At 45.6% G+C, this 27,310-nt stretch overlaps 1 protein-coding gene across 4 annotated transcripts in view; it reads left to right on the top strand.

Annotated features, from left to right (window-relative positions):
• LOC119457005 (uncharacterized) overlaps positions 1 to 27,310 on the top strand; it is a 251,339-nt gene that overhangs the window by 206,260 nt on the left and 17,769 nt on the right. For 2 of the 4 annotated variants that reach the window (XM_049669731.1, XM_049669734.1), the window contains exons 6-7: positions 2,481 to 2,559; positions 5,379 to 5,529. The exons of 1 other annotated variant lie outside the window; for it this stretch is intronic. In XM_049669731.1, the coding sequence (XP_049525688.1) occupies positions 2,481 to 2,559; positions 5,379 to 5,529 (230 nt within the window). The remainder of the gene's footprint in view (positions 1 to 2,480; positions 2,560 to 5,378; positions 5,530 to 27,310) is intronic. One more of the 4 variants, XM_049669733.1, reaches the window with a different exon arrangement.

Raw genomic sequence — 27,310 nt, 5'->3', positions numbered from 1 at the left:
AACGTGGACCTCTCGCCGGGAAATGAACTAATTAGTGCTTGATTGCTGATGGGCGTTCAATCTCCTTCCTGGATGCGTCGCTTGCAACCAAAGGGTGCGCACAGCCTGCTTCCCGACCCATTGTCTTTGAAAACTAAGCGTTCAATTTCGTAGCTTCATTGTCTTTTAGGTTCACTATATGGGTGGTAACAAGTCAGTGTTTCTGTGGCTATTTAGACAAACAGTGAAGCATTTATGCCCCTAGTAGCCGCAGCCGCCGCCGCTGCCAACAAGTCCACATTTATACGCCAAATGCTAGTGTAAACACTGATGGCAGGCAAATGGCATGTTGTGGACGTTTTCTAAAATTCGTTTGTCGTGCTCAATTTCAAATGATCGTTTGCTACTTTTCTTTTTATTTTAGATGTAAAAAAATTGTCGCAGTTTCACCCGAAAGGCGAAGCATCAATTGCGATAGCAAATTAGCAGAGAGCTATACAGAATAAGGATAGTAGTTTTATCAGCTCTATAAACTTGGACATGCAGCAGCACCAGCAACGTGCAGAACTGTCGTCGACGCCGTCGGCGGTTTGCCCGCGTTCGCACCGAACGCGCGCGGCGTTGGTGACTGTTGCTGGTGCCTCAGGGGGCGGCTCGGAGGTTTTCGGCGAGATCAGAACGTGACACTCGCGAGCAGCGTCGGAAGTCTTTACCACCTTCTTGCCTCGCATCGTTTTATTGCGATAGCAATTATATGGACACTCCAAAGCAGATTTCTGCCGTCGGCGTCGCCGTCGCCGTGAGGTTCCGTATGACGTCAATGGAGATGAAATCGTCGCCGCGCGCCGCCGAACGCTGTATGTGCGAGTGAAAGGGCGCGAGGGACGCACGCTTTCACGGGGAGTGAACCCACTTGGCGCTGAGCCGTGCTCCCTCAAGGGCTGCAGAAGATAGCGCCAACCTTTCCCTTTCCCTCAAGAACCACTTATCGATAGAACCCACGGCGGAGAACAAACGCGCGTTCTGCGCCGTGCGTTAAGGGCTGCAGAAGTAGGCGCCTCTTTCCTCCTTTACAATCACCATATATGTAGAGCAAACGCGCCTTCTTCGGACGCACGAAAGGCCGTGCGGGGGAGGGGGAGGGAAGAGAAGCGACGTTTAGCTGCAGCACCAAGTGCCTATTTATATCAGAGGCTCCGGCAACAGTCACCAACGCCGCACGCATTTTGTGCGAACGCGGGCAAAACGCCGACGGCGTCGACAACAGTTGCGCGTGTTGCCGGTGCTGCTGCATGTCCAAGTTTATACAGCTGATAAAGCTACTATCATTACTCCGTATAGCTCTCTACAAATTTGCTATCGCAATTGATGCTTCGCCTTTCAGGTGAAACTGCGACAACTTTTTTATATAAATACGCATTTGGTGCCGCAGCTAAACGTCGCCTCCCCTCCCTCCCTCCCGTCCCTCCACGGCATTTCGCGCCACGGAAGAAGTCGCGTTTGCTCTCTATATATGGTCATCGTAACGGAGGAAAGAGACGCAGCCCTTCAGGGAGCGCGGCGCAGAACGCGCCTGTGCTCTCTGACGTGCGTTCGCTCCCCGCGAATGCGCGCGTCTCTCGCACCCTTTTACTCGCACATGCAGCGTCCGGAGCGCGGCGACGATTTCATCGCCGTTGACGTCATACGGAACCTCATGGCGACGGCGACGCCGACGGCAGAAATCCGCGTTGTAGTGTCCATATAATTGCTATCGCAATAAAATAGTAATATAGGGTTTGTTAGAGCCACATATTCTTTACTCAGGCAGGATTAAGAAAAGCAAAAGCAAGAAAAAATATCAACAAGCATTAAATACATACAAACGCGTCATAAGCACACAAGAAGTATCTCTACAGGCGCCAGCACCGAAAGCACAGTCCAGTGACCGAGACGGTCACCCATGTTTTCTACATCGAAATGGTGCAAATATGGCCAGTTTTTAAGATCAACTGAAACGTTAAAGCATGTTCATACTAAAAACATTTCCCTAAGTCATGGTAGTCTGTTTAACAACAAAATCTTCTCGCGTTCATACTTTTGTGAATTTCGGGGAAGGAGTTGCAGTAGAAGAAGCCACCAAGCAGAAAATAATCCGTTTCTGATTTTAGGTGTTGCTTGTGTCTTTTTATGTAGATAATGTGCAGACTCGTAGGCCGCCTCACTTTGAGAACTCTCAAATGATATGCGTGTTTTCGAACGCGTTTGTGTTTACGCTTACTGAATCTGTGACTTCTTTACTCTCGTGCGGAACTTCGCAAATGTTCCTGATACTTGGCTGCTTCAATGTTATCCTGCATTTGGTTTTGCTTTCCCTGCGAAGAGGACTAGCTAGCACCGTTAAAGACGCCCAAGCTCTTTTTGAATTAGATACCAGTAAAAACCAAAGCAAAAACCAACTCGTTTGCTTCTGTAACACCGACTTTTTCTAGACGAGTATTATTCCTCTGATATTTCTGCAGGCACCTATGGCATCCTGACCAGTTACCTGAAAGTCACAGACAGTGCCAACAAGCAGGAAGAAGTGATCGTCATGAATGGGTAAGCAAAGCCCCCGAGATCCAGAGCAGTTTGGTTACATCGGTGACGTTCACTGCGGCAAATATTCCGTGGTCTGACGCACACTTTCGACATTGGTGTCCCATAGGCGTTTATGTTCTTAGAATAGACATTATTTGTGTTATTTTTTCTTTCAAATAGTCTCCATATTATAGCTTATCTAGCCTTGCAGAGGATGGACGCAGTGTAGAGGGAACACTTAATCAGCATTCAATCACTGATTAAAGCCGAGATAATGTAAAGGCTTGTCCTGAATAATAGGACTTGATATAGCTCGTCTTGACTCCGAAACACAGATGAGTTTTGCTAATAAATGCCACTTTAATGTGATGCTTTAAACTGGCCAGCCGTGAAATTTTTCTTAACCGCTCAGGTTTCTTACATGCGAGAACATGTCCTTTAAGAGAATGAAATATTTTGTATTTGTGTCGTGGATGTCATGCGTAAGAGCTTATTCACAGCAGACGAGGAAACGTGCGACACATGTGTTTTAAAAATAACGGCTTGTATAGAGAGGCTCAACCGTCCTTGATGACGTCATAGTCAAACCACCGAGGCTTTGCTTTTTAGAAGGCATTGCACACTCCAATGTCGATAAATTTGAGACTTAAAGGTTGGTCTTGTAGTTTTCATCTTTGGCACTTCGTAATGAGATCAATTGACGGGGCCAAAATTAGCGCCAAAATCGCGAAGTATGCACTCGTTAGAATTGTGAGCGACATGTTTACGAAACAAAAGTGTCCAATGATTACGATAATTCCTAATGCGAAATTTGAGCGCAGCTCGATACGTGTTTTCATTTCGCGATATATCGAGGCAAACAATTTGAGACCGAAAAAAAAGAATATATGGCGCTGACAGCGTAACAAAAGGAATAACAAACGCTATTGCCCCAATACGAATTCTTGAGCACATTTATGAGCGTAATTAGAAGTGGCAGATCGACCATGCATAATCGGATACCGCGGGAGACGTGCAAGCCAGAGAAAGATTTCTATCATTTCGATGCAGCGTAAACTTGATCTTTTGGATTAGAAGTTAAACGTTCGCTGATATCTCATCTAGTCGAATGAATCAAATTATTGTCTAATAGACAGAAACAAAATTAACGATACTGGTCACATAAAACAACGACAAGAAGGTAAGAAAGCCGGACACAAATGTTCTCGCTTAATTAGGCTGCTTGCACCATTAATTACTCATTAGTTGTAGTTTCAGTGAAAACGACGATTCCGTGTGAAATGCAAAATTCGTCTATTCCAACCTCCCATTTAAAACTTTTTTTGTATGATGTGATTCGTCGCGCCTTGTTTAATTCTCACAGTCGTTTATCCCAAGGTTGCGAAAAGAGATATCGCCAACTTTTAGGTTTCATGGCAGCTTTGTGACAAATGACTGTTGCACCGAACTTGCAGTGCACGTAAGCAGCAAATCCTGTATCTGAAAGGTAATTACGGAATCTTCTCTATGGGATGGTGCATTCGCGGTAATTTTACTGGCATATTGTACCCTTGATTCCGGCCACATAATATAGCTGTATGAATTTAGTTTTATGAACGCAGACATTTTTAGCTGTGCACCCTATTTCGCGGGTAGGATCCATACTTTTTAGCCCCTACACCACGGAAATATTCTATGCAAGAAAGTGAAAAAGCAGGCGAATATCTGTATACATTTCAGACATCTTATATTTCCGCCTTGAAAGATACCGAACGATAGCTGGAGAAGAAATTAAGTATTGTTCAACGAGCTATGGAACGGGACCTATAGTAAATATAACATAAGCAGACAAGAAGGAAGCATAGAACTTGAATATCAGTTACTAATTTTTAAGCTCCACAGAATTCACTGGGTGTAATATTGACCGGGAGAATGCACGCATTATCGGCACTAAACGTTAACGGATAGCGCACCTTCATGAGGAATAATTGCATATTCAAACGAATGCGCAGACTCTTAATATCTCTTAATATCAGTGACGGTAATCTGCCGATTGCCTACTGGCGTTGTCCACGCCAGCTTTCTTACTGCTTAGGTTGCCTGCTGTCGCCATTGTGAAGAATGATCCAGTACGGCAGCCGAATTGTCACTTGTTAGTTGTTTTTTTCTTTTGACATATTACTGTTTTTACGGGGTTGGTATCCGTATTTTTGCATTCTGCGCCAGGATAATCCCTGACCAAACGAGCTTTCGTTGAAGCCTGGGTTTCATGTTCTAATTGAGATTAAGAGGGAGAATTGGCAGGTCATGTAATCCGTAGAACAGATAACCAGTGGTTTCTTGCATTAAGAGAACATTTTCAAAGGAATGAAAAGGCAGTCGAGGACGGCAGATAATTAAGTGGCGCTTTATGAAAACTGCAGAGGTTTGCCACTCGGAACGCCTATCATGCTACTCCAGGTGAATGCGATGATAAATGAAATGATACACCCGGGGCACACGACACTTAACACACATATACCACAGGATATATAATTAAAGTATCTCGTTGAGACCAGTGCCTCAAATAAAAGTTGCCTTTGTAGAGTGCCTTCGTAGAGTGTGACGCACAGGCGGCACTAGTCCATAGCGTCGTACATGTTGTATCTCAAGGTGTTAACACTGAGGAACATTTAGTGCGGTCGGTAAGACGATACTTTGGAGTGCAAAGAGGTTGCAGTTGGTTGACGGAGTGGTTAATGGAGTCGGCTGACACAGTACACGGGTACTGTGTCAGTGTGGTAGAGCCGTTCTTTCTGTAGTGAACTTGAAAAAAATTATGATGATGATGATAATGATTTTACGGTTTGGTCGTGTTTCAGGTGCTCCATCGACCCATACATTTTCGGCAACTTCGAGACTCTCGACGGTGGTGACACGCTTTCAGCCAAGTTCAGGGCCTTCAAGTTCCCCGAGTCGAACTACGTGCTCTTTGTTGGCACCGTCAACGTGTGCATCAAGGAATGCAAAGGCGTAAGAGACATCCCTGTGCACCTCTCTTTTTCAAGTTTTACCCTCTTTGCGAAAAATAATGTCAACCACCGGGAAATAAGACGAAGCTGCAAACGAAACCTGCTCACAAAGGGCATTTCGCCTAAAGGCAGTGGTTTCGGTTTCAATCGCCTGGCCAGAGTGAAATTTTCTTCAACTGCGGAACTTCTCTTCCGGCTGTACCTTTATGGTACTAGCTGGGAAGAAGTTTCTGTTTGCTGAGTATTGCTCCAGCTTACACTTTTATGGTGATCGAGCCCATTTAGTTTACTCGGTCTCTTCAGTTCATTGGGCACGAACAATACTAGTTCTCGCTTTTTTTAATGAATCTTCGAGCATTCCTTAGCTGCATACGCTTGTTGACTGTTGCTGGCATAATCAATAAACCTAATTAAGTGCAAGATGGCCAATTTGAACTATCTTCTTCACCAGGTTCCAGTGTGGCAACGATCAGTACGGCTACGGTCGAAGGAGGCGCTCCATCCCGCCGGAGATTCCAAACGACCCCAACAAAGTGTTTGAAGTGGAACTCACCACGTTTCTCAAGGTTCAGTACAGAGACGACCTGTTCACGCTCAAGAAAGGTAAGCCTCTCGTACAGCATTTTGAAACCGGCTCACGTTTTCATGGTTCGTTGCAACCGTGTCGCTTAGTCCACGTCTTCGAGCATACTCTGTTGTAAGTGCCGCTCGAGTTGCGTGACACGTTTAGGTATTCTAGCACAATGTACTATCTAATATTCTATCTTGCCCGTCACCACCACGCTGTTGGAGATAACCTTAAAATAAAATGATTGGATGAAGGTGCAGGAACAAGCGAAAATGCTTTTTTATTACGGCCCACTGCGTTCCACCACTAATGGCTAAAAGCGCGTTAGCAACATTTATGTGAATATAAAGCCAGAACTTTTCATTAATGAGCATCCACTGATTCAATTGACTCATCTTCGCCTGCACTGAATAGAACGCACATCACCACGGGAGAAGAGTGAGAGAGAAATAAAAGACCACGCCATTAACCTGTTGGTTAGTAAAGAGGGGCACATCACTGTGGACATTTTTAAGAAACGAAAAAAGATTTAAAAACAAAAGGTACTTGCTGAGGGTCTAGTAAATAATACATGAAACTGCGCTACGCAAGCAGATGCAGACACCAGAGCAATATTTATCTGATGGCAAAGCATTTCTTATCTTTTTTCCCTGAGTGCACACGCTGCGGACAATTCATGGTTATGCATTCTTTTTACGTCTGCTATGCGCTCACATCGCATGCAAATACGTTGTAGGATCGCTCATATTCGTAATTTATTGAGGAACCAAATAATTTCGTGACCATCAACCAAGAGTATCGTCCCAAATAACACATTTCATATATGTGCATTTTTACTAAGCAGGAATAATGTCCGTTCTGATGCTCAATAATTCATGCGCATATCATGGCGCTGTGCTCATCGATAAAGGGCGCTGATTTTAGTAGCAGCTATCGTGCTGTATTTGTTTTGAGTACTGAAGTTATAATTTACATGCAGTACTGCTTTGGCTGTCTGCTTCCTGCCATGTTTATCATTCTTGCTTGCTTTCCCGACTGACTTCTCTGCTACGTCGCTTCGCTTATTTTAATTTCGCATTGCATTGGTGGCAGGCTATAATGAATGAATGAATGAATGAATGAATGAATGAATGAATGAATGAATGAATACATACATATATACATACATACACATACATAAACTAAGTACACACATACATACATACATACATACATGCATGCATGCATACATACATACATACATACATGCATACATACATACATACATACATACATACATACATACATACATACATACATACATACATACATACATACATACATAGCATGCAGCACACACACACACATACATACATACATACATACATACATACATACATACATACATACATACATACATACATACATACATACATGTTCATGTGCAGTCCTCATACATGTTCATGTATAGTTGAGATCATCCTTGTTGGTTCACCTGGAAGTCAACTTGACACTGTTATTCTTATTTTTATTATGGGATATTTAAAGTAACGCCTAAAAGAAAGGAATAGAAACGCAAGAACACTTTCATATACGCAATATTCTAGTTTCTTGATACAAATCCTGAAGTATAATGCTGTGTTGCATGTAAGCAAATAAAATATAGAAACGCGTACTAACATAAGCAATGCCACATAAGCAATAAATCACAATTAATATGAAGCAATAGCTGTAAAGTGATTCGCTAGTTGCCGCGGCATACTGTTTTTATAACGCTTTTAACATTGCTACTTTAGCTTTTATGTTGTGTAATTATTCGTCAATCTCATTAAATATTTTGGCCGTATAAAGGTTCTTTGTTTTCTTTTCTTAATTAGTACATATTCTCAGCGTAGCACTGTATAATGCGATTGATTTAAGCCCAGGTTAGAAAGTAACATTTAAGTATAGAGTCAACACCGCTTACCCGATACGACCGGAGTGGAAGGGACAGTTGCCCTGTGTTTATTGTGCCGGTCGTTCGATGTTCGAGTTGCCGCACAAGCCGGCCAAAGTTTGCGCCAATATATACCGGAATTCCAGCTGCAAATATAGGACCGTTCTCGGCAGGGCCGGTATTAGAGTGTTTTAGCTGAACGCTTGCTGTCCGCTCCGCTCAGAACGGCATATGCTAGCAAATGCCACACAACCGCTTAGCGGAAATGCTATTGCGCTTGCGCACAATGCTCATACCGGCACCGGAACAAAGACCGCATCCCTCGCTCCGCTACAAAGCCGACTGAGCGGAGCGTGACAGCGTGCCTACTTGGCGTCTTCGTCGTTTTGCAGCCGAGTTGATAGCGCGTCGCTCGCGTCTCGGCAAGACGCGCTTATCAAATGCGAAATCTACGCAGTTCCCGGCAGTATCTCCCAGCGTGAAATCTGAGCGGAGCGGAGCGTAAGCGGCGCTCTGCTAAAATTGTCTATTTTGTAGCGATGCCTTTCCGGTAGTAATGCCGTTTCGCGCTCATCGCGCTTTGCCAGTGGTTGGAGCGACGGTCCGCTCGCGTTATCAACGGGATCAGCCGGCCGTGAGCGGTGGATCATAAGACTAGTGTAGAATAAGTCATAAGGCATTGCTACAAAATCGCGGCCCTGTTGTAATGAGCACGTCATGAAACTTTAGTTATTTGCGGCAACGTGGCACTCGGCATGCCTGGGACCGTCATAAGTGCAGACATCAAGGGCCTTATTACGTAAAGACTATTTTCCACAGAGTGTATTGTTTCCTTATTACCCATTACAACGAGTTGATAACGTAGGCGTGGCGTCATGCCAGGCGATGACCTAAGTAAAAAAAAAAAAGCGACATATGAAAAAGGAAAATTGCGTTATGCGGTCCCAGGGCCCATATTTTGTAACGTTGTACGGTGACGCGGCGGCGTTCGAGTCTTGTACGAGCCAATGACGAAGGGCGATAATAATGAAAACCGAATGGAACGTTACGATTCTAAAGTACTCTCCGCTAGGCCTTGGAACGGGATGCAGGGATTGGCGCACCCCTCGAGCAAATCGTAAGCTGCGCGCTTTGCTTGGCGTTTGCAGGGTCCATATCGGGCGAGTTCGACGCCCGGACGGCCAACCAGCTGCCGCTGAAGCAGGCCGTGGACGGAGACACGTCCTTCCTGGACCGTTCTGCCGCCGGGCCGCCGGCGTTGCTGGGCGCTGGTCGCTGCTGCTCCTGCACGTTACCTATGCTTGGCGTGGTTCTCGCAGCCGCTTACTCTCGGGCGACGCTCAGGCTTTCCTTCTGATCACGCACGCGCGATTCGCTGCCCCCCCTTTTTTTTCTGCCGAAGCTGCGCTTCGAGCCACCGATCTTTGTTTTCGGTGACTCCCGGCGCATCGAGAGAAATACCGTTCCTGAGGGCGCATGCGCGTGCCGACCATGTCTGAGAAGAGAGGAGGAAAGCGGGAACTCTGAAAGTATTGCTGTCACACGGGCTAGTTCACTGCTAGGTTCGCAAATCATGCTACTAGCGCAACGTAAACGTGGCACAAATAGATGTAGACACCGCGAACGGTTGCGGTGTTTGCGTTCGTGGTGTCTGCATCTTTCCTTTTTGTCCCGTTTATATCGCGCTAGTGATATGAATCATGAACTCTGATGGTAAATCCTGCTCCAAGTTATATAGGTGTGCGTGTAGGATCCCAGCATAAGTTCTCGCAGGTCGGTGTTTTGAAAGACCTGAGAGAAAGGCGTGCCAGTGCGGCGATAGCGTCAACTACACTTGTACCAGGTTAAGAAAATTTGTTTTAACTGTTGACTGATCCGCCGATCAAAAAGAAGCCGTGGGAAAAAATGCCAATGAAAGGATTTGATAAACGATGCCCCTATGACACTCATGCTGAAACAACTGCGCAATAAAGGTTTTCAATTACCGAGTGCAGAAAAGGCAAGTACATTCAATTAGGCTGTGCTGCAGTGCCCCGAGAAGCCAGAAGGAAAAATAAATGCGCTGAATTAATTCTACGCCTAACGTCTTGCATAATTCGCGGTGCATGCGAACTATCAGGGATGTCACATGCTCAATTGATCAGTTTAGCGTTGGAACCTTCCACGAGACACCCGTGATGGTTTATAAATTTCCGCTAAATAATTTTCTACTTATAACGCACTTTTGTGTCATATGTTCGTTTATGCATAGTCAAATAAGCGAATAATTCGCCAATATTTTTTTTCTCGCTCGAATTTCTTGCGCTATCGTTGTCAACAAACTCAAGCTTTTTAATAAGACATAGGATAAGTCGGTTCATGTGAGTGTGTGTGCAAGTAATTATGAATAGCTTTGTTCCCGAATTGTACTATTTTGTTTTCATTCAGTGCGTTACGATTCTAAGTGCGCTGGTCGTTCGTATATCTGTTTTGTTTATACACGTCCTTTAACGCGGTGAATACGTATCACTGCGTCACAACCGAGGCAGCTATATTGTACTTATATGAAATGTGAGATTTCTACAATAAGTGTTTTGTGCTGTTCTTGCTTACCATTCACGTCATAGCTTTCATCATGAAGGACAGTCACCTAGCTCCTTTCGGAAGAGATCGCAAAACTGTACTGTGGTGGGTAAAAGTAATTCTGTTATCAGTATCAACACAACGTCGACAGGTTGAACAACATAACATGTTTAGCCGGTCGCCTACTTCACGAGCGTGGGAATAAATATTTACATATCAGTTGTCATTTTCGTGGTTCTTTATCGAAATGAGATCCTTGAATTGCTGTAAATGCACTCCTTGCTTCAAATTTCATTCTAGACGCCACGAAAACTAAACTTGTGTGTGTTACTTTCTGAGAAATTTGTTATTGCCACACAGGCAAAACAGTTAACAAAGAACTGAAAGCAGAAGTTTGCTGAATATTGTGATCCCGGAGTCCCGTTAAAATATTCTCTAAATGATGCCATTTTCCAGCGGCAACTGCTAGGCTCAGTCGACATTTAATTCCCAGCTTATTACTCCAAACCAACATATACACCGAAAAAAGAACAAATGTTCCATCAGCTTGTAAATTCACTATTGCAGGCGCGCATTTAGTTGTCTTCAAAAGGCAACTAACATTTTCCAGTTAACAATGGTTACTCGTGTAACTGCCGACAAAACTGCTCCATTTTCGTAAGCCTTTTAACATATGAGGCTGTGCACTCAGACCTCTCCGAGTATGCTTCGAATATCAGAAAATCCAATCGATTCGTTTGTGCTGACAGAAAATTTTGAGGGAGCATGTTTCTCAACCCACTGAGTGATCGGCTGTCGTCCGCTAAGTTGTTCAAGTTCCACTCACCTTTCATGTTGCTCCTATTATACCAGTTGACGACGCATTGGCTTAAAAAATGTTTAATTTTGCAATGCATAATGTAAAGTACATAAATTAGAAGAACAGGGTACATATGAAAAGATCAAAGGCATGCGCTTCATGCGTCAAGTCATCGAGCTATACAAGTTCTTGGTTTCGATGGGGGGCGAAATGTAAAAAAAAAAAAAAAAAAATTCCGCCTCAATTCCACCCTGTGAGAGTGGATGTACCACGAAGCTGTTGCCGACGTCACACAAGCGCAACCACTACAACCACGCAACCACTACACGCAACCACTAATTTTTAAAGTCTTGCCCTGATGTCCATTACGGTCGCAGCACACTCTACGCGACCGATGCAACGGACAGAGCGCCCACTCATCAAGGACAGATACATCGTGTGCACACGTTCGTCACGCGCGCGCAAGTGTGCCGGAGTGCAGCATATGGAGAATTCTAGTAGACCCTCCGCCTGGCGCAAGTGCGTTATTGAACTAATTCATTTTTTTTCAGTGTAACGTGCATCATAAAATTTGTGAAGTACGACTTACGCACAACCTGCAGACATGATAGCATCGGATTGTAAATTGAACATACGAGAAAACATAATTCTGTTACGCGGAAACTCAAGATTGCACTAGCTCTTCAGAAAAAAAAAATATTTATTTGTCGACACGGCAATGTACACGCATGGACGCAGAAAATTTTCCGGGGTAGGCGTATGGAGCTTCGCTGTAAAACGCCCATTTACCATGCATTCGTTGCATGGCAAACAAACCCAAGTGGTCGAAATTAATGCGGAGGGTCCCACTACGGCGTGTCTCATAATCATATCGCGGTTTAAAATCTAAAAATTAATCTCTTGGGAAACTATCTTACTTAACTGTCTCTTGTAAAATATTCACTGCTGACCGAATTAAGCACACCATGTTGCCGTGACGGTATCATTCCAGCAGTTCATAACAGAAACGTTGCTAAGAACATGCGCCGGCCATTCATGATTCCAATCGTAATATAACGACAGAGAAGGCCGCCTATTAATGACGGGCAACATGAAAACATATTATTCGAGCTCTTACAACGTATTCACTAAGCAGTTCGTGCTATAGAATGGAGGCTGGGAAATGACAGACAGTTCTCCTGAAAGAAACGCTTTGTGAACTCGTCCCTTAGATTCTATTCAGGGGCACTTCATGGTCTCAACTACTCTTGTTTCATACCTATAAAGTTCTGCGCGGCTTCACTACGCTATCGCGTCATGTGACACGCAGAATAGCATTACTTTTCGTTGTTTATGTGTATTTTCGTCTAAAATACAGTCATATGCGTCCCCGCCCCTGTACAAACTGTAGGCGAGATCTTGTACAGTTTTGTAAAACAAACGATGCCGAACTGAATAACATTGACTATCACTCACCAACTTGTTTAGCAGTTATCGTTTTTTTTCTTTACTTCTTTTATATTTTTACACAGCCGTGAAATTTAGGGTACGACGTAAAAACGTTTCCATGAATATGTGAATTTAATTTGTATGACTTGCGTGCTCTTCCTTGCGCACTATCTTTAGTTTCTACCGAAATTTACGCGTATTAGGCACGAAATGCACACTAGGACGTGAGCCGAACTCTGCTCAAGGTTGTTATGAAGGGTTTGCTGAGGACAGTGATGTCGATGGACATCTGTTCGATGACAATGTTTAATGTCACTATGAATAGTCCACGGTTTGCTCGAAAGCGTTAACGTATTGGATTCAAAGTGTTGCGGTGCTACACGGCGTTGTTTTATTGATGCGGTACTGAGCAATGTGGCGACGAGGTGCTTGGAACGACAGAGAGCTGAAGTAGTTGGTAAACCTGAAACTTGCAGTGTCAGGTTTGGCAGCTCGCGAACAATTACGACTTCTCTAAAAAGCCACATGTGCCAAATTAAGATATTCGCTTCATGGGCTATCGCGTAACTGGTTTCTCCGAAATACGTTGCATTTAGAGGAGGTTTATATCTACACAGAAATAAGTTTTGCAAACTGAAATTTTGTGGATTTGTTCAATGGCGAACGACAGTGGGCTCAAACTGCACCTGTGAGGAGGACGCTATAATTATAACATGTGCTTCAATTTTGACCAACTAGTGCGCACTAGAAAGTCAGAAACGAGATTTTCATATTTCATATAGTTTTTGTACCGTCTGTTTACTGTTCAGTGCAGTTCTCTTCTTGTCATGTTTGCTCACTACAAACCGTAGCCAAAAAAGAAAACTTGGTTTCTTCCATTTAACAATTTGATTTTACACCTGAATGGTAAAGGTGCCAGCCATGTGACAGACGAGCGCCCTTAACTGACCAAAAGGTTAAATGTGAACAGACAATTAGAATCATGGATTTCGGTTAGGGTCTCACAATTTGCAAGAACTTGTGGAAATTAATTTTAAGAAATGAACCCGCGCCTTTTACTAACCAATAACTTCATGTCGAAACGATCACAATTATCTAAACGGATTGTGCTAAAATGTCGGGATCATAAAAATGTGACATAAAATTTTGCAGTTCATTTGAATTAATATTTTTGTTGAAGTCAGGGTTGCTAGGATCTAGTGGACAAATTAGTGGCATAATTGAGAGCGACGTGTCATAAATAAACTTTGTGCGCCTTTCCCAACCTGATTGGTACAGTTCACAGTGGGGGTACCTGTTTTTATTTAGAAGTGTAAAATCTACTTTATGTTTCTTGCTTTACTTTCCTGGAAATTTTCGATTTCTGGCAACTTTCGCAAGAAACATTTATGGTGAGCCTAAATGAAAGAACCTATTATAAAAAGTTGGTAGATTTCCGATTTTAGTAAATGCAACAAACTACATTTAAATTGGTCCGGTGGTGCCGAAATGAGAGCATGTGTGCGTTTCACAAGTGTTTGAATGACGAAGATCAAAGGTGAATCGTTGTGCTAAGCAGACATTGGTTGCTTTGAAAGGCCTTGGTGTATGGCTTATAGTTTGGTAGTGGACTGACTAATGAAAGCACAATAAAAAAAGAAAGCTTATTGACAGCATTCCTTAAGCTAGAGAAAACAGCAAGGATGTTTTGTTTGAATCGTTGCTGAGACTCATGACGTAAGCGAATGAAAAAATGCCCAACATTGGGTATTGCGTATGACACGTATGCTTAAGTACTCCTGTTAAATTCTCTGTCTGACCATTCATTTGTAAATCGACACCACTGTAATCACAAAGTCGTGTGGAAGCATTCATAGATATTTGGGCTTTCTTGAGAAAGTGCTGTACAATAGTCTGACGTTTTCCAACGAGCAGTCGTGTGGGCGTGTGACGTTGTAGCTTTTGCTGACTGTTGAACAAGGAGCACTATTTATGTGAGCTCTGAACTCCATCCTTTAACTGAGAATGTTCTTGGCACATTAGACGCCGCGATTCACAATCCCGCCAATTTGTCAACGCACAAAACAATGGCTTTTAGCCCGCCCTCGCTACATTCATCTTGGCCGACGACCACCTGTGTCACGAAGTCATGTCCGAAGGTGCTACTAAACAGGACGCCGAGTATTGGTCATTTAATTGAAGATTACCACGTAGCTCTACTTGTGCAGAAAAACTACCAAAAATAATTTTTGTTTTCATTAGCAAAAGCTAACATAAAATATATTTGCCTATATTTGAGGTTAGCTGCACAAGCACAATTCATATGTTTCGCAAACAGGTCCTGTACAAGAAAAGTCACAGAAAAAAATGTCTCTTCATTTGTTTTGCGTATTTTTGGAATTAATTTTTACATGAAGTTTAAAAAAATTCTCTAGAACCTGTCAATTTTTCGACAGCTTCTCTAATCTGTCCAAAGCAAATAAAAAAGACAGACAAGAGGTTCAGCTGAATGTTTCACTTGAAACAAAGCGAAACAAATATAGAATGGCAATTAGCCACGGCCTTTATTTTCAAGCAACGTCTGGCGTCGCTTCGTGACGTTGTTGACCCTCATCAAGACTGTGTGTCCGTTAAGGCAGGAACATTGTGCCATTACATGAGTTCCATCACTATCATCGGCCAATGTCATCATCGTAATGCATAACTGAGTCATAGGCAGCAGTGCATTGCCAAATAATGAGTGGGTCATTTGCTGTTTGTTTGTGTTCACTTTCAAAACAACGCACTAATTATTAAACCTTGGGGCGTTTATGTACGGGCCTTGCTCTCGAATGTCTCGTTCAATTTACGTACCCCACTCGTTACTGTTCTCCTTTTGCACCTTTACGAAAAGTTGTACCTGTCTGTTTGTGCTACTGTAAATTCTTTTTTTGTGCAAGTCGTCATTACAGATTACCTGCTTGTAAGTCTTCGACTTAAGGGTGGTGTTCAAACAAATTTGTTTAGTCATTGATTGGTGTGTTTTGTTTCTCTGTAAAACTAGGATCTGCTTTGTTGTGCATTGCCTTTGTGCTTTGCTTATTCAGTGTTTGTTTTGTGCACACTTCTATTCTTGTGTATTGTTTTCTATTTTTTTGCAGGCGTTTTGTTGAATGAGGGACGCCAGAATGAAAGCACTCGCGTCGGCCACGTGAAAGTGTAGTAGCGTTCACATCCTGCTGACATTACTAATGTACATACTTTGGATGTTCCAAGAGTGTAGTGTTTAGAGGTACTGGCAAAGAAAAATGTCCAGTAGCCATGTCAAATAATAAAGAAACGCCTTAACATTTGCATTTGTCGTGTATGTCTTACTTCTATTGATCCAATTTAGCGGTGACATATAGAAAGTAGAAACCTGTATAGATTGCATGAAAGAACAAAGGGGACGTTTTGGCAACAGGGCCTTTAGTTTCCTTTGACGAAGACAAAAAAAAAAAAAAAAACTGCATCCACGAACCTCCACCTTCTTCTAGAAACATTGGCAACGAACAGAAGCGTCTGCTTGCATTGGTGTACTCTCACTCGCTGAAATGACCTGTGTATCGTGGTTCAGCTCTGCAAAACATCAGAGGTGATAATTTGTATGTTCTTCGAGTCAGCACTTTTTACCATGAAGAGCCTGGCTATGAGGCGCCACAGAAAAATTACAGAACATTTGCATGGTGGTGCTGGATCGCAGAGCGTTCTGAATTTTTCGTTACAGTGTCGTCCACTTCTAGACAGAACACATAATTACTTTACCAGAGCAAAGTAGTGCTAATGGAGGAGGAGAAAAAAAAAGGGAGAAGGCGGGGATGTTAACCAGAAATCGTCTGGTTGGTTTCCTTATGCCGTGAGAAAAGGAAAGGTGGTAAGAAAGTTGAGAGAGAGCAAGGAAAGACGTGGTGAATGCGTTCATATGTGCGGACGGGGCCGCGCACATGAACCAGTTGAACCATTGATTTGTGCCATTTGCACAAATCAATCGTTCTCAAAAAGCACGAAAATGTATTCACTGCCTTGCGGAGTCGATGGGCAAGCGTTTCACTAGCGCCTACATGCACAGTGATCAATCGCACAGTCGTCAGAATGACTTCGACAATAATTATCCTTGTACATAAAATACTAGACGGGGGCGTAACGAGAGGTCGATGCGATCTTCGCAGCCGAAGACACCGCTCGCAGCACTGTTACCCTAGCACTTTCATGCAGCCATTCCTATTAGCGATAAAAAATCGTCGGCCCTTCCACTCCGAGGATATGGATGATAAGAGAAGCTTGTCCCTTTGTATACTTAACCGGCCCCTTAGCCATCAACTTAATGTTTACTGGAATGTGCCGCTGTGATTTACGAGATGTGCATTGTGTGGATACTAGTGACATGCAACGGTGCCAGCTGTGGCCTATCCCCCTCACACTCTCTCAGCAATCACGTGATGGCACAGCGGCGCATAGCATATCCAGACATATCCAACCACTAAAGATCTCGAGTACTTATCAGTACATTTCAGTGATCACAAGGCAGCTATCGTAGATGTCCACCCAGCCAAGCAGAAGGAATTCATGGGACATTAAAGCAAGGACACAAAGAATTCATGAATAAACAGTCCATCGTTTACTTCAAACCACACTTTGTCAATCTCTGTAAAAAAAGAAAAATTGAAGGACACTTTGGTAAATTCCAAAGAGTGTTCGGCGAAAGCCTGTGCCCATTACACTGGGAATGTCATTCACAAAAACAAAATAAAAAAAGGCATGGCATAGTCAGTCGAATGGCCACAGGCTTTCGGCGAACACATCTTGCAATTTACAAAGTGTCCTTAAATTTTTTTTACATCACCATTCGCGCCGATCGCGGTAATTACGGTGCCGCGTCGACTAGCCAGCCAGTGAAGTAGCTCGAGAAGAGACCAATGCAAGCGGAAAAGAAATGGTCGGGCGTATCCACGCATGTGCCTAGGAGCTTAGCATCGTGGTGAAATAGCAAACATCCTGGGGCTTGGGCCACCATTTTGAATTTTCTGTCGACTTCAGTGGGCCTCGTGTCGGCCGCCCTCTGCGTCGTACCATACCCCGCGGTCCTGCTGGTCCTAATTACGCGCTAACAGTGGCAGCGCTTGACGAAGCTATACGCTACGCGTGTTCCCGCCTTAGGCCGACTCTGGAAGAACTGGCAACACACAGTATATTTGTCGCTGCTTCGTGGTGGTCCGTTATTCTTGGTATAGAAGCCTCAGAACGGCTCGGGGTGGTTAAATTTGTAGACGGCGTTGCCTCTTCAGGACCTTGGGAGCATCGGTAACCTCAGCTATTTCAGGGATTTGGTACACTATCGGGTAACTATAACATCCTCTTGAAGCCAAACTCTGTGCCCTATGGGGTTCATGTGGCACGCTGCGTTCCTCTTCCCATCAGAGATGCTGTAAAGCTGAGTTGGATGACATGGAAAGACAGGGCGTAATAAAAAAAAAATGTGGTTGATCCCTCTTATATAGGAATCGGTATAGAACACGAAAGTGAAACGTGTCTTCACAGAAGTAGTGTAATGTTTATTGCACATTGATATATAATGTCTATTGGTGTTTTGTGGCTAAAGCGCCCTTAGGCGTTGATGCACCCACGCTGACGCCTGGTGGCACGTCTCCTCCATCACGACTACAACGTCGATGACCATGAGCAACCGTCGTGCATATGGAAGCTGCACTACGCTGCACACGCTAGCACAACGCGAAAGACGAAGCACGTAACTGACACACTAATACAACGCGCAAGACAAAGCACGTAACTGAATCGTCACCGAGTCAAATCAGCGCGTACAGCGCGTCGTAATTGCAGCCTCCGCGATCAACTTCAGAAACATTTTCAGAGCTAATTGCGGAGGCCACGCTCCGCTGTGCTGAGTACGGTGAACGCCAACTAGTAGTGCTTCTGCGAGAACGCGTTGGTAGTGCTTCTTGATGCCAGCGTCCCTTCGAATGCTGGCATCGAGGCGTCGTAGTGCTGAGACCACCGAAGCGTTCACTGTCGGTGCGCGTTAGTGTCATAATGCAGTACTTCTCTTTTCTGCTCGTAGGCGGCGGCACCGCCCCGAGCAAGAGCGCGGGTACACGGAGGAGTGTTAGATATATAAGGCGCGTCTGTGTAGCTCTCTGCAAATGCGTTTGTGGCGCAATGGGTTAAACGCTCGGCGATCTATCATCGCGGACCGAGAGGTCGTGGGTTCGATTTCCAAATTTTGCATGTTTGTGGAACTTTTTCTTCTGGTTTCTTTCTTTGTATTATGTTCGTGTATGTTCGTGTGACGTATTTCCGTGACGGAAATACGTCAGTGAAGTCTTGGTGGACCCCGGCATAAAACACTTTCGTGTTAAAAAAAAAAAAAAAGCAGAGGGGCCTTCAGAATGGTGTAGAAGCCATCAGAAGTGTAGAAGCCATCAGAAGCGGTAGGAACTTGTGTTGATTTGATGCACCTAAACCGAAATGTACTTAGAAAACGTTATGTTCTGCCCACTGTGGGTGAGACGCTAGGGTTTTTAAGTGGCGCAACAGTATTTTTAAAGCTAGACGTGAATTATGCTTTTACCATATTAAGCTGTCCAGCGAGAGTCAGCTGTTAACCACTTTCATGACGCCGTACGAAAGGTACTGCTTTCAAAGGCTGCCTTTTGGTATCACATTTTTTGGATGGAGTGCGGAAAAAGAAGGTGTAACGTTAAACAAAGCGAATTGTTGCTTCGGGGCGCAGAAGTAGCGTTTCTGGGATGCGTTATCAATAAGGAATAAGGATTATAAACAGGGATAAGGTGCCTCAGAAAGGCTGGCCAACGTTTCGATAGGAGGACCTATTTTCGTCAAAGGAGGACCTATCTTCGCCTTTGACGAAGATAGGTCCTCCTATCGAAACGTTGGCCAGCCTTTCTGAGGCACCTTATCCCTGCTTATAATCCTTATTCCTCGTGTGCTACTCCATTAGTCAGCCATCTTTTTTGATTTTGGATATCAATAAGGAAGGCATAAAACCAAATCCAAAGAAGGTGGATGCCATTAAAAACCTAGAACCACCTCGCGACGTACGCGGTGTGCGCTGACTTGTTGGAATGGCTAATCACCTAGCCAGGTTTATTCCTAATCTGTGACAGATAAGCGCTCCGCTGCGCGAACTTATACAAAAGAGTTGCGAGTGGACATGGGGTAAACCTCGAGAAGAGGCTCCGAGTGGCATCAAAGAATTGATATATTCTGATCGTTGCATGGCAAACTATGACCCAAAGCACCTGTTAATAGTTTTCGCTGTTTCCTCTTCATTTGTCCTCGGCGCGGTCTTGTCCCAAGAGCAAGGTCATGGTGAGCGCCGTCGAGTGGCGTTTGCTTCCAGATCATTATCGCCAACAGAGTCTCGGTACGGACAGATCGAGAAGGAAGCTCTAGTCCTAATATGGGCAGTGGAGAGGTTTGAGGGGTATCTCAGAGGACTCTAAGTAAAGTTTGAGACTGACCACAAACCGCTCGTAACGCTGCTGGGCAAAGCCCACTTGATTTGCTTCCTCCGCGTATTCAGCGCTTCCGAATGAGGCTAATGCGTTTCATGTGCAAGGTTGAGTACGTGCCCGGCAAAAACCTTGTCTTGGCAGACACTTTGTCAAAGGCTTCGCTCCGATCAAGCCAGCGAGATTCTCAAGTATTGTCTGTATCCGAAGTATAGCGCTTTGCACAAGGCTGCGTTGATACCGTGGCTGAAGTTAACGGCTTTGAGAAGGGGAAGCAGGGTCAGGCACAGGATACCGTCTGCCAAACCTTGGTTCGCTTCTGTCGAAACGGGTGGCCATGATATCGATCTCTCCTAGTCTGTATGCAACCATATTTTCAATATAGGGTGACAATCGCCGTTTGTAATGGGGTTTTTATTAAATAAATGCGCTTCGTCGTACCACAGTGTCCAAAGGCCGAAGTCTTGAGTCACCTACATGATGGTCCCCTGGGCATCGCTAAATGTCGAGTGCGTGCGCGCGAGTCGGTGTGGTGAGCTATACTCGCGGACAACTTTCTGTGGCAATGAAGGAAAAGCTACGGAGGCAAAGCGCGCCCAAATGAGAGCGCTTCTGAAAAGAGTCCTGCATTTTAATCCACGTTGGTTTAGGCTGGGGAAGAGGAAACATAAACAGCTTATTAGCAACAGTTATATAAAATAGGACACACCACTGTGTGTGAAAGTTTACTTATTTTGCGGCTTTTCCCTTCCGCGTCTGGGCTAACGCGAAACCGTCGCACGTGGAAGCTGCGTCGATTCAGCGTCTATTCCGAACAACCAAAAGCACTGTCAAACGCTGCCGGACTTCTTAGCGTGGTAACGCATTTGCAGCATCCACACGCCCGTAGCTTTCCCTTCATTGTCACAGAAAGTTGTCGGTGAGTATAGTAAAGTTAGTAACAAACTGCCGAAAGTGCTGTACGTCGCGCGAACAGGCAGCAGAACCAATCACCTCGTCCGGCACCCCGATGCTGCATTGGCAGAAAGTCGGCATTGATCTTTGCCAATAGAAGGGTGCTGATTATCCGGTCGTTGTTGATTACCTGTCACGATATCCAAAAGTTGCTCGTCTTGCAGAGATTACCAGTGACCACGTAGTAAACCAGCTTAAGAGCATCTTTGCACGGCATGTGGTATTCCTGGAATAGTGTTTTCAGACAATGGAACAGTTTTTTTTCGTCAGAGTTTCACTCCTTTTCTCCGGAATATGGGTTCCGACATGTCACGTCCAGCCCGAGATATCCGCAGGTCAACGGAGAGGTGGAGAGGATGGTTAAGACGATAAAATATCTTATTCAGAAATCCCGGGACCCATACCCGGCCTTATTAGGTTACAGGGACACCCCTGGACCTTTGGGGAAAGCTCCAGCCGAGCTCTTGATGGGCCGGCGACAGCGTACTACGATGCCCTTGCACCCAATAAAGCTTTCGCCCAAGGTCGTCAGCCTGAAAAGGGTTCACGACGAAGATCATGCTTGCAGGGAAAAACAGAGGAGGAACGTCAACCACCGTCATGCTCCCGCAACATTCCACCCTGCTGCCAGGGAATAGTGTGTGGGTGAATGACCATAAATAAGGTAATAGAGAAATCTGCGGAGTACAATCAACCTCTCTATATTGCTTTCACAGATTATGAAAACGCATTTGATTCAGTAGAGATCCAGTAGCAACCTTGGTTCTCCATAAGAAAAGTAGAAAGATACCTATCAAGGAAGGGGTCAGGCAAGGAGACACAATCTCTCCAATGCTATTCACTGCATGCTTAGAAGAAGTATTCAGCTCTTAGACTGGGAAGGCTTAGGAGTGAGGATCAACGGCGAATATCTCAGCAACCTTCGGTTTGCAGAAGACATTGTCCTATTCAGCAACAATGAGGACGAATTACAGCAAATGATTGAGGACCTTAACCGAGAAAGTGTAATAGCGGGGTTGAAGATTAATATGCGGAAGACAAAGATAATGTTCAATAGCAGGGAACAAGAAGTCAGGGTCGCCAGTGCAGCCTCTAGAGTCGGTAAAGGAGTACGTTTATCTAGGTCAATTACTCAAAGGGGGCCCTGATCATGAGAAAGACATTTACAGAAGAATAAAATTGGGTTGGAGCGCATACGGCAGGCATTGCCAAATCCTTACTTGGAGCTTACCACTTTCGTTGAAAAGAAAAGTGTACGATCATTGCATATACCACACGGTGTTACCATATGGTGCAGAAACTTTGAGGTTAACAAAGGAGCTCAAGAACAAGTGAAGGACCGCACAAAGAGCGATGGAATGAGAAATGTTAGGCCTAAAATTAAGAGACAGGAAGAAAGCGGTGTGGATCAGAGAACAAACGGGGATAACTGATATTCTAGTTGACAGTAAGCGGAAGAAATGGAGCTGGGCAGGCCATGTAATGCGTAGGATGGATAACCGGCGGACCATTAGAGTTACAAAATGGATACCAAGAGAAGGGAAGCACAGTCGAGGATGGCAGAAAACTAGGTGGGGTGATGACTAAGCTAGCGCAAGACAGGGGTGATTGGAGAGCACAGGGAGAGGCGTTTGTCCTGCAGTGGACATAATTATAGGCTGCTGATGATGATGAACGACTGTAAAGCAGCAGGCGTTGTCCTATGGAACGCCAAGAGACCAAGGTCCTACGTCATCAGAACGGAATCTGGAGTGCAAATCGAGAGAAATCGGAGGGCTCTCGTGCGGCTGGAGCCAAAGGCTGATGACGAGGCAGAAGTTACGATTTTCCACAGGGCGTAAGCTCACCCAGCACAGCGAGAGATTTGGTCCATCTGCCAAGTGAGCAGATTGCCGGGTCAGATGATGCTAAAGAAAAATCACCGCATATTCACGGCGTGAATGATGATGAGTGGGCGAAGCACCGGGGGATCATTCGGTTAAACCAGAGCTACGGGCGAGAGAGAAAGAGAGCGCGCGTCGGGAATGAACGCTCTTGTGCACCGCAGCGCCCCTAGCTACGGTAAGCGGAAGAAATGGAGCTGGGCAGGCCATGTAATGCGTAGGAGGGATAACCGGTGGACCATTATGGCTACAGAATGGATACCAAGAGAAGGGAAGCGCAGTCGAGGACGGCAGAAAACCAGGTGGGATGATGAAGTTAGGAAATTCGCAGGCGCAAGTTGGAATACGCTAGCGCAAGACAGAGGTAATTGGAGATCGCAGGGAGAGGCCTTCGTCCTGCAGTGGACATAAATATAGGCTGATGATGATGATGATGAGATGATAGCTACGGACGAGAGAGAGAGAGAGAGAGAGAGAGCGCGTCGGGAACGAGAGAGAAAGAGAAACGAACGCATTCGGGTAAACCAGAGCTACGGACGAGAGAGAAAGAGAGCGCGCGTCGGAAACGAACACCCTTGTGCACCGCAGAGCCCTTAGCTACGGACGAGAGAGAGAGAGAGAGAGAGAGAGAGAGAGAGAGGTGGTGGTAGAAACTTTTATTGCCATTGATGTTGGGGGCGAAGACCCCTACATGGCACTTGGGTGCTCCTTTACTGTGAGGACGCACCCTTACAAAGCGAAGGAGAGCCTTTGGAGCGCAATCCTTCTCATAGCACTGGAGATGATCCAGCACTGGTCTTGAGGGAAGTGCAGGTCAAAAGAGTCTCCCAGTAAGACTCCGCCACGGTCTGTGATGGGGGATGAGGGAAGGTGAGAGAGAGAGCGCTGGCGTCGGGAACAGAGAGAGAAAAAATTACACCATCTTCCAGTAGGGGAACCCTGAGTAGTAGCGAAGCAGCATGGGGTCGACTCAAGGTAGTTTTATCAGCTGTATAAACTTGGACATGCAGTAGCACCAGCAACGCGCAGAACTGTTGTCGACGCCGTCGGCGTTTTGCCCGCGTTCGTACCGAACGCGCGCGGCGTTGGTGACTGTTGCCGTGCCTCTGGGTCACCTACCGTCGCACCTCTAACCTAAGCTGCTTCGCATTATCGCGCGCGGAGCCGCAGGTGTTGCCGTTCGTTGCGCAATCCAGAGAGGAGAGGAGCGTCGGAGAGGAGAGGAGGAATGCCGAGCGGAGAGGAGATGAGACAAGGAGAGGAGAGGAGAGGGAGGATGATGCGCATGCGCAGTAGGGGTGTGGACGCACGGCGGTTGGATGGATGGAGGGAGGTAGGGAGGTAGGGAGGGAGGGAGTGACATAGCTCCGAGCATAAGATGCTTCGCATCTAAAAGAGAAAGAGAGCACAGCTGCGCCTCTAGCGGGAGCGGCGAGTACTAGCGTGGCTACGATGGCACGCCGAGGGACAAGGCTCGACCCTAAGGAGCTTCACCCCTAAAACAGCTTGTTCCGTTGCCTGCGGACCAACGGAGTGCTTACGTGACATGCTCTGAAAGAAGAGTGATTGCACCGGAACGTTACGGATACGAGCAGTGAAAAGTTTGGTGTCGCAGTTCAAGTGTGCTTCCAGCGTGTCCAGTGTCTGCTACATGGGTCATCTCCGTGCCGGAATCGAAGAGGACGAGTCACGTCTGCGGGGTGGCAGCGCATATAGCTTGAGGCTTAGCTCACACTGGACAAGCTAGCTGACAGCCGACCTCTTTCTACTGCGCCAGGGACATGGACCCGTTCCGAATTGCGTTGCGACCCGACCACTATTTCGTGACAAGGTAGCCCGGGCGCGTCAGTGCTATCGAGCGAAATGTGGAATCATGGAAGCAACATTCGGGAATGGCCTCGCCAGCTTTAGCTAATGATCCTGTTAATGCATTGGATCAACAAATATGTGGGCAGCTAGCACTAGTGGTGCAAGGCTGGAGTAAACAAGCGGAGCTGGTGATCAACCTAGCTACTTACAGTTTGACTAGGCTTGGCTAAGTTTTGCTAGGAAATGTCAAGTGCTGCTAGGCACCGTATTCCGAATCGGCTCGCCGCCGACGCGCAGATTTCGCTTGGACGCGCTTCAAGATGAGCAGCTTCTTCTTCGGGTGTCCGGATCTTCTTTGGTCGTCCCATGTCAAGGCTACATGTACTCGCCACAGAGTCAACGACAGTTCTGCCGCCGTCGCGGCGGCTCCGAGCTTTATCTTCCCGGTGACGTCATGGCCAAGCTGCGCCTCCACACTTGCCGGGGCGTTGCTAGCCGAAACCTGCCGAGCCGCCGCCAGAGGCGCCGGCTGCAGTCACGGACACCACGCGCGTTCGGCGCGAACGCGGAGAAACGCGGAAGTTGTCGGCAGCAGCTCCGCGCGTTGCCTCGTTGTGATGCTACAATTCCCTTCTCTCTCTCTCGCTCTCATTTTTCTCTTTCTCTTTCCCGAGTATAGCGCGCCACGCGCATGCTCTCCTTCCCTCTCCTTAACGTCCTATTCAAAGCAACATGTGCACGGCACGGAGAGGAGGCGAAGCGCACGCCGCTCTGCCAGGTGGTTGCTAGGCAAACGCGCGTTTGACGTCATAGTTCAGCGAGCTTTTTTGCTCGCACTACGCGGCCTAACCAAGCGCTTAAACAGCTACGCCGTTAAAATAGTGCTGTAGACAAGTCAAGAAAGTTGTGAATATTTTTTTTTTGCCTATGTATAGTACCTACGACTGCCGCTAGTTTTCATATCTTCAACCGGCGTGGCAAGCGGTTAAAATTTCGGATAATTGATTCGGACTGGCTCTTCTGCGTTACTCGAGGTTTCTCAGCGTCTTGTTCAGTATAGCGATGCCACAGTGGGCAAGGATGTTAAAATACAGGGAGTTCCATTTTAAGTTTAGGTCATTTTTAGAAATCGCCTGTAGTAGGTACATAATTCTTATCATTTAGCTGGGTTATTCGATGAGGTGGATATTAGTAGCACGAGAAGTAGAACCGCATATTCGATTAAGTAACAGAAATTCACTAATTGACTTCTTAGTTAAATTACTTCGGCTCAGTCCAGCTAAGGCGTTTGCGGCTGCTGACCACGAGATCGCGGGATCGAATCCAGCCGCGGCGGGCCGCATTTCGATGGAGGCGAAATGCAAAAAACGCCCGTGTGCTTGCGTTGTAGTGCACGTTAAAGAACCCCAGGTGGTCAAAAATTAACCCGAGCCTTCCACTACGGCGTGCCTCATAAGCAGAACGTGTTGGCACGAAAACCCCAGAAAGAAGTTAATTACTTCACGACACATATTGCAATTTACGAACTGCAGCCGGTGAGCTTGTCACGCGTATCCACTTGGAATGAATTTGCAGAATGATACCAGTTTAGAGATATGCGCCATCAAATTTGATGAAAAGAGGCACTGTTGTACGACTTTTTTTACCAAAATGCTGTTTTATACATTAAGCACAAAAGTAACTGGAACGCCCATGTATTTCGTAACTACACTTAGCGTGTTGCTAAAGAGCAACACGCTTCCGAGTCCTCTTCCTTGGCTAGGAGGCCACCGTGATAGACGGGGCATGATGGATCATACCGCACTCGAACGCATTTGTTTGCTTAAAGAAATGTTGCCAAGTATTCCCGCTAAATGCTGTCAATATAAGCGTGGAATGTAAATAAACAATGTCCCTCGCATTCATAAATTTCGTTCAGCTTTCGTTATGCTTGAATAAGTGAATTATACTTTCATACGTAATGTAAGAATACATTAAAGTCTAAGGATCCTGGTCAACACCTAGGTGCCACTCAGCTTTGTTTACACAGGCTGCAGAATTGATTAAATGGCCATGTTCAAGCTAGCGTACTGACTTAACAAGGGTCTTACAGAAAACTAGAATATTCAATAGCGTTTCAGACATGAGATATGCCGCAGCACCGTATCACTAAGCGTGCACGGAGAGGCTTGACGCTCACTACGCTTTGATGTCGACTCAATTATTCATAAAGGACGAGCGCAGAAGATATAGCGAGCAGTGGGACACATGCTGTTTGCCAGTGCGCTGCAGCTTTATCAGAGTAGCGATATCGGTAGGCAGTCACGGCACTTCTAAACTTTTCTAGAGAGCTCAGTCACAATCCACAGAGTGGATAAAACGATGCATGCATACAAAA

Source organism: Dermacentor silvarum, chromosome 6, assembly GCF_013339745.2.
Source record: "Dermacentor silvarum isolate Dsil-2018 chromosome 6, BIME_Dsil_1.4, whole genome shotgun sequence".
In the NCBI taxonomy this organism is placed as follows: domain Eukaryota; kingdom Metazoa; phylum Arthropoda; class Arachnida; order Ixodida; family Ixodidae; genus Dermacentor; species Dermacentor silvarum.
Note: the sequence above shows the minus strand (reverse complement) of the source record. Positions and strands in the feature narration are given on the sequence as shown.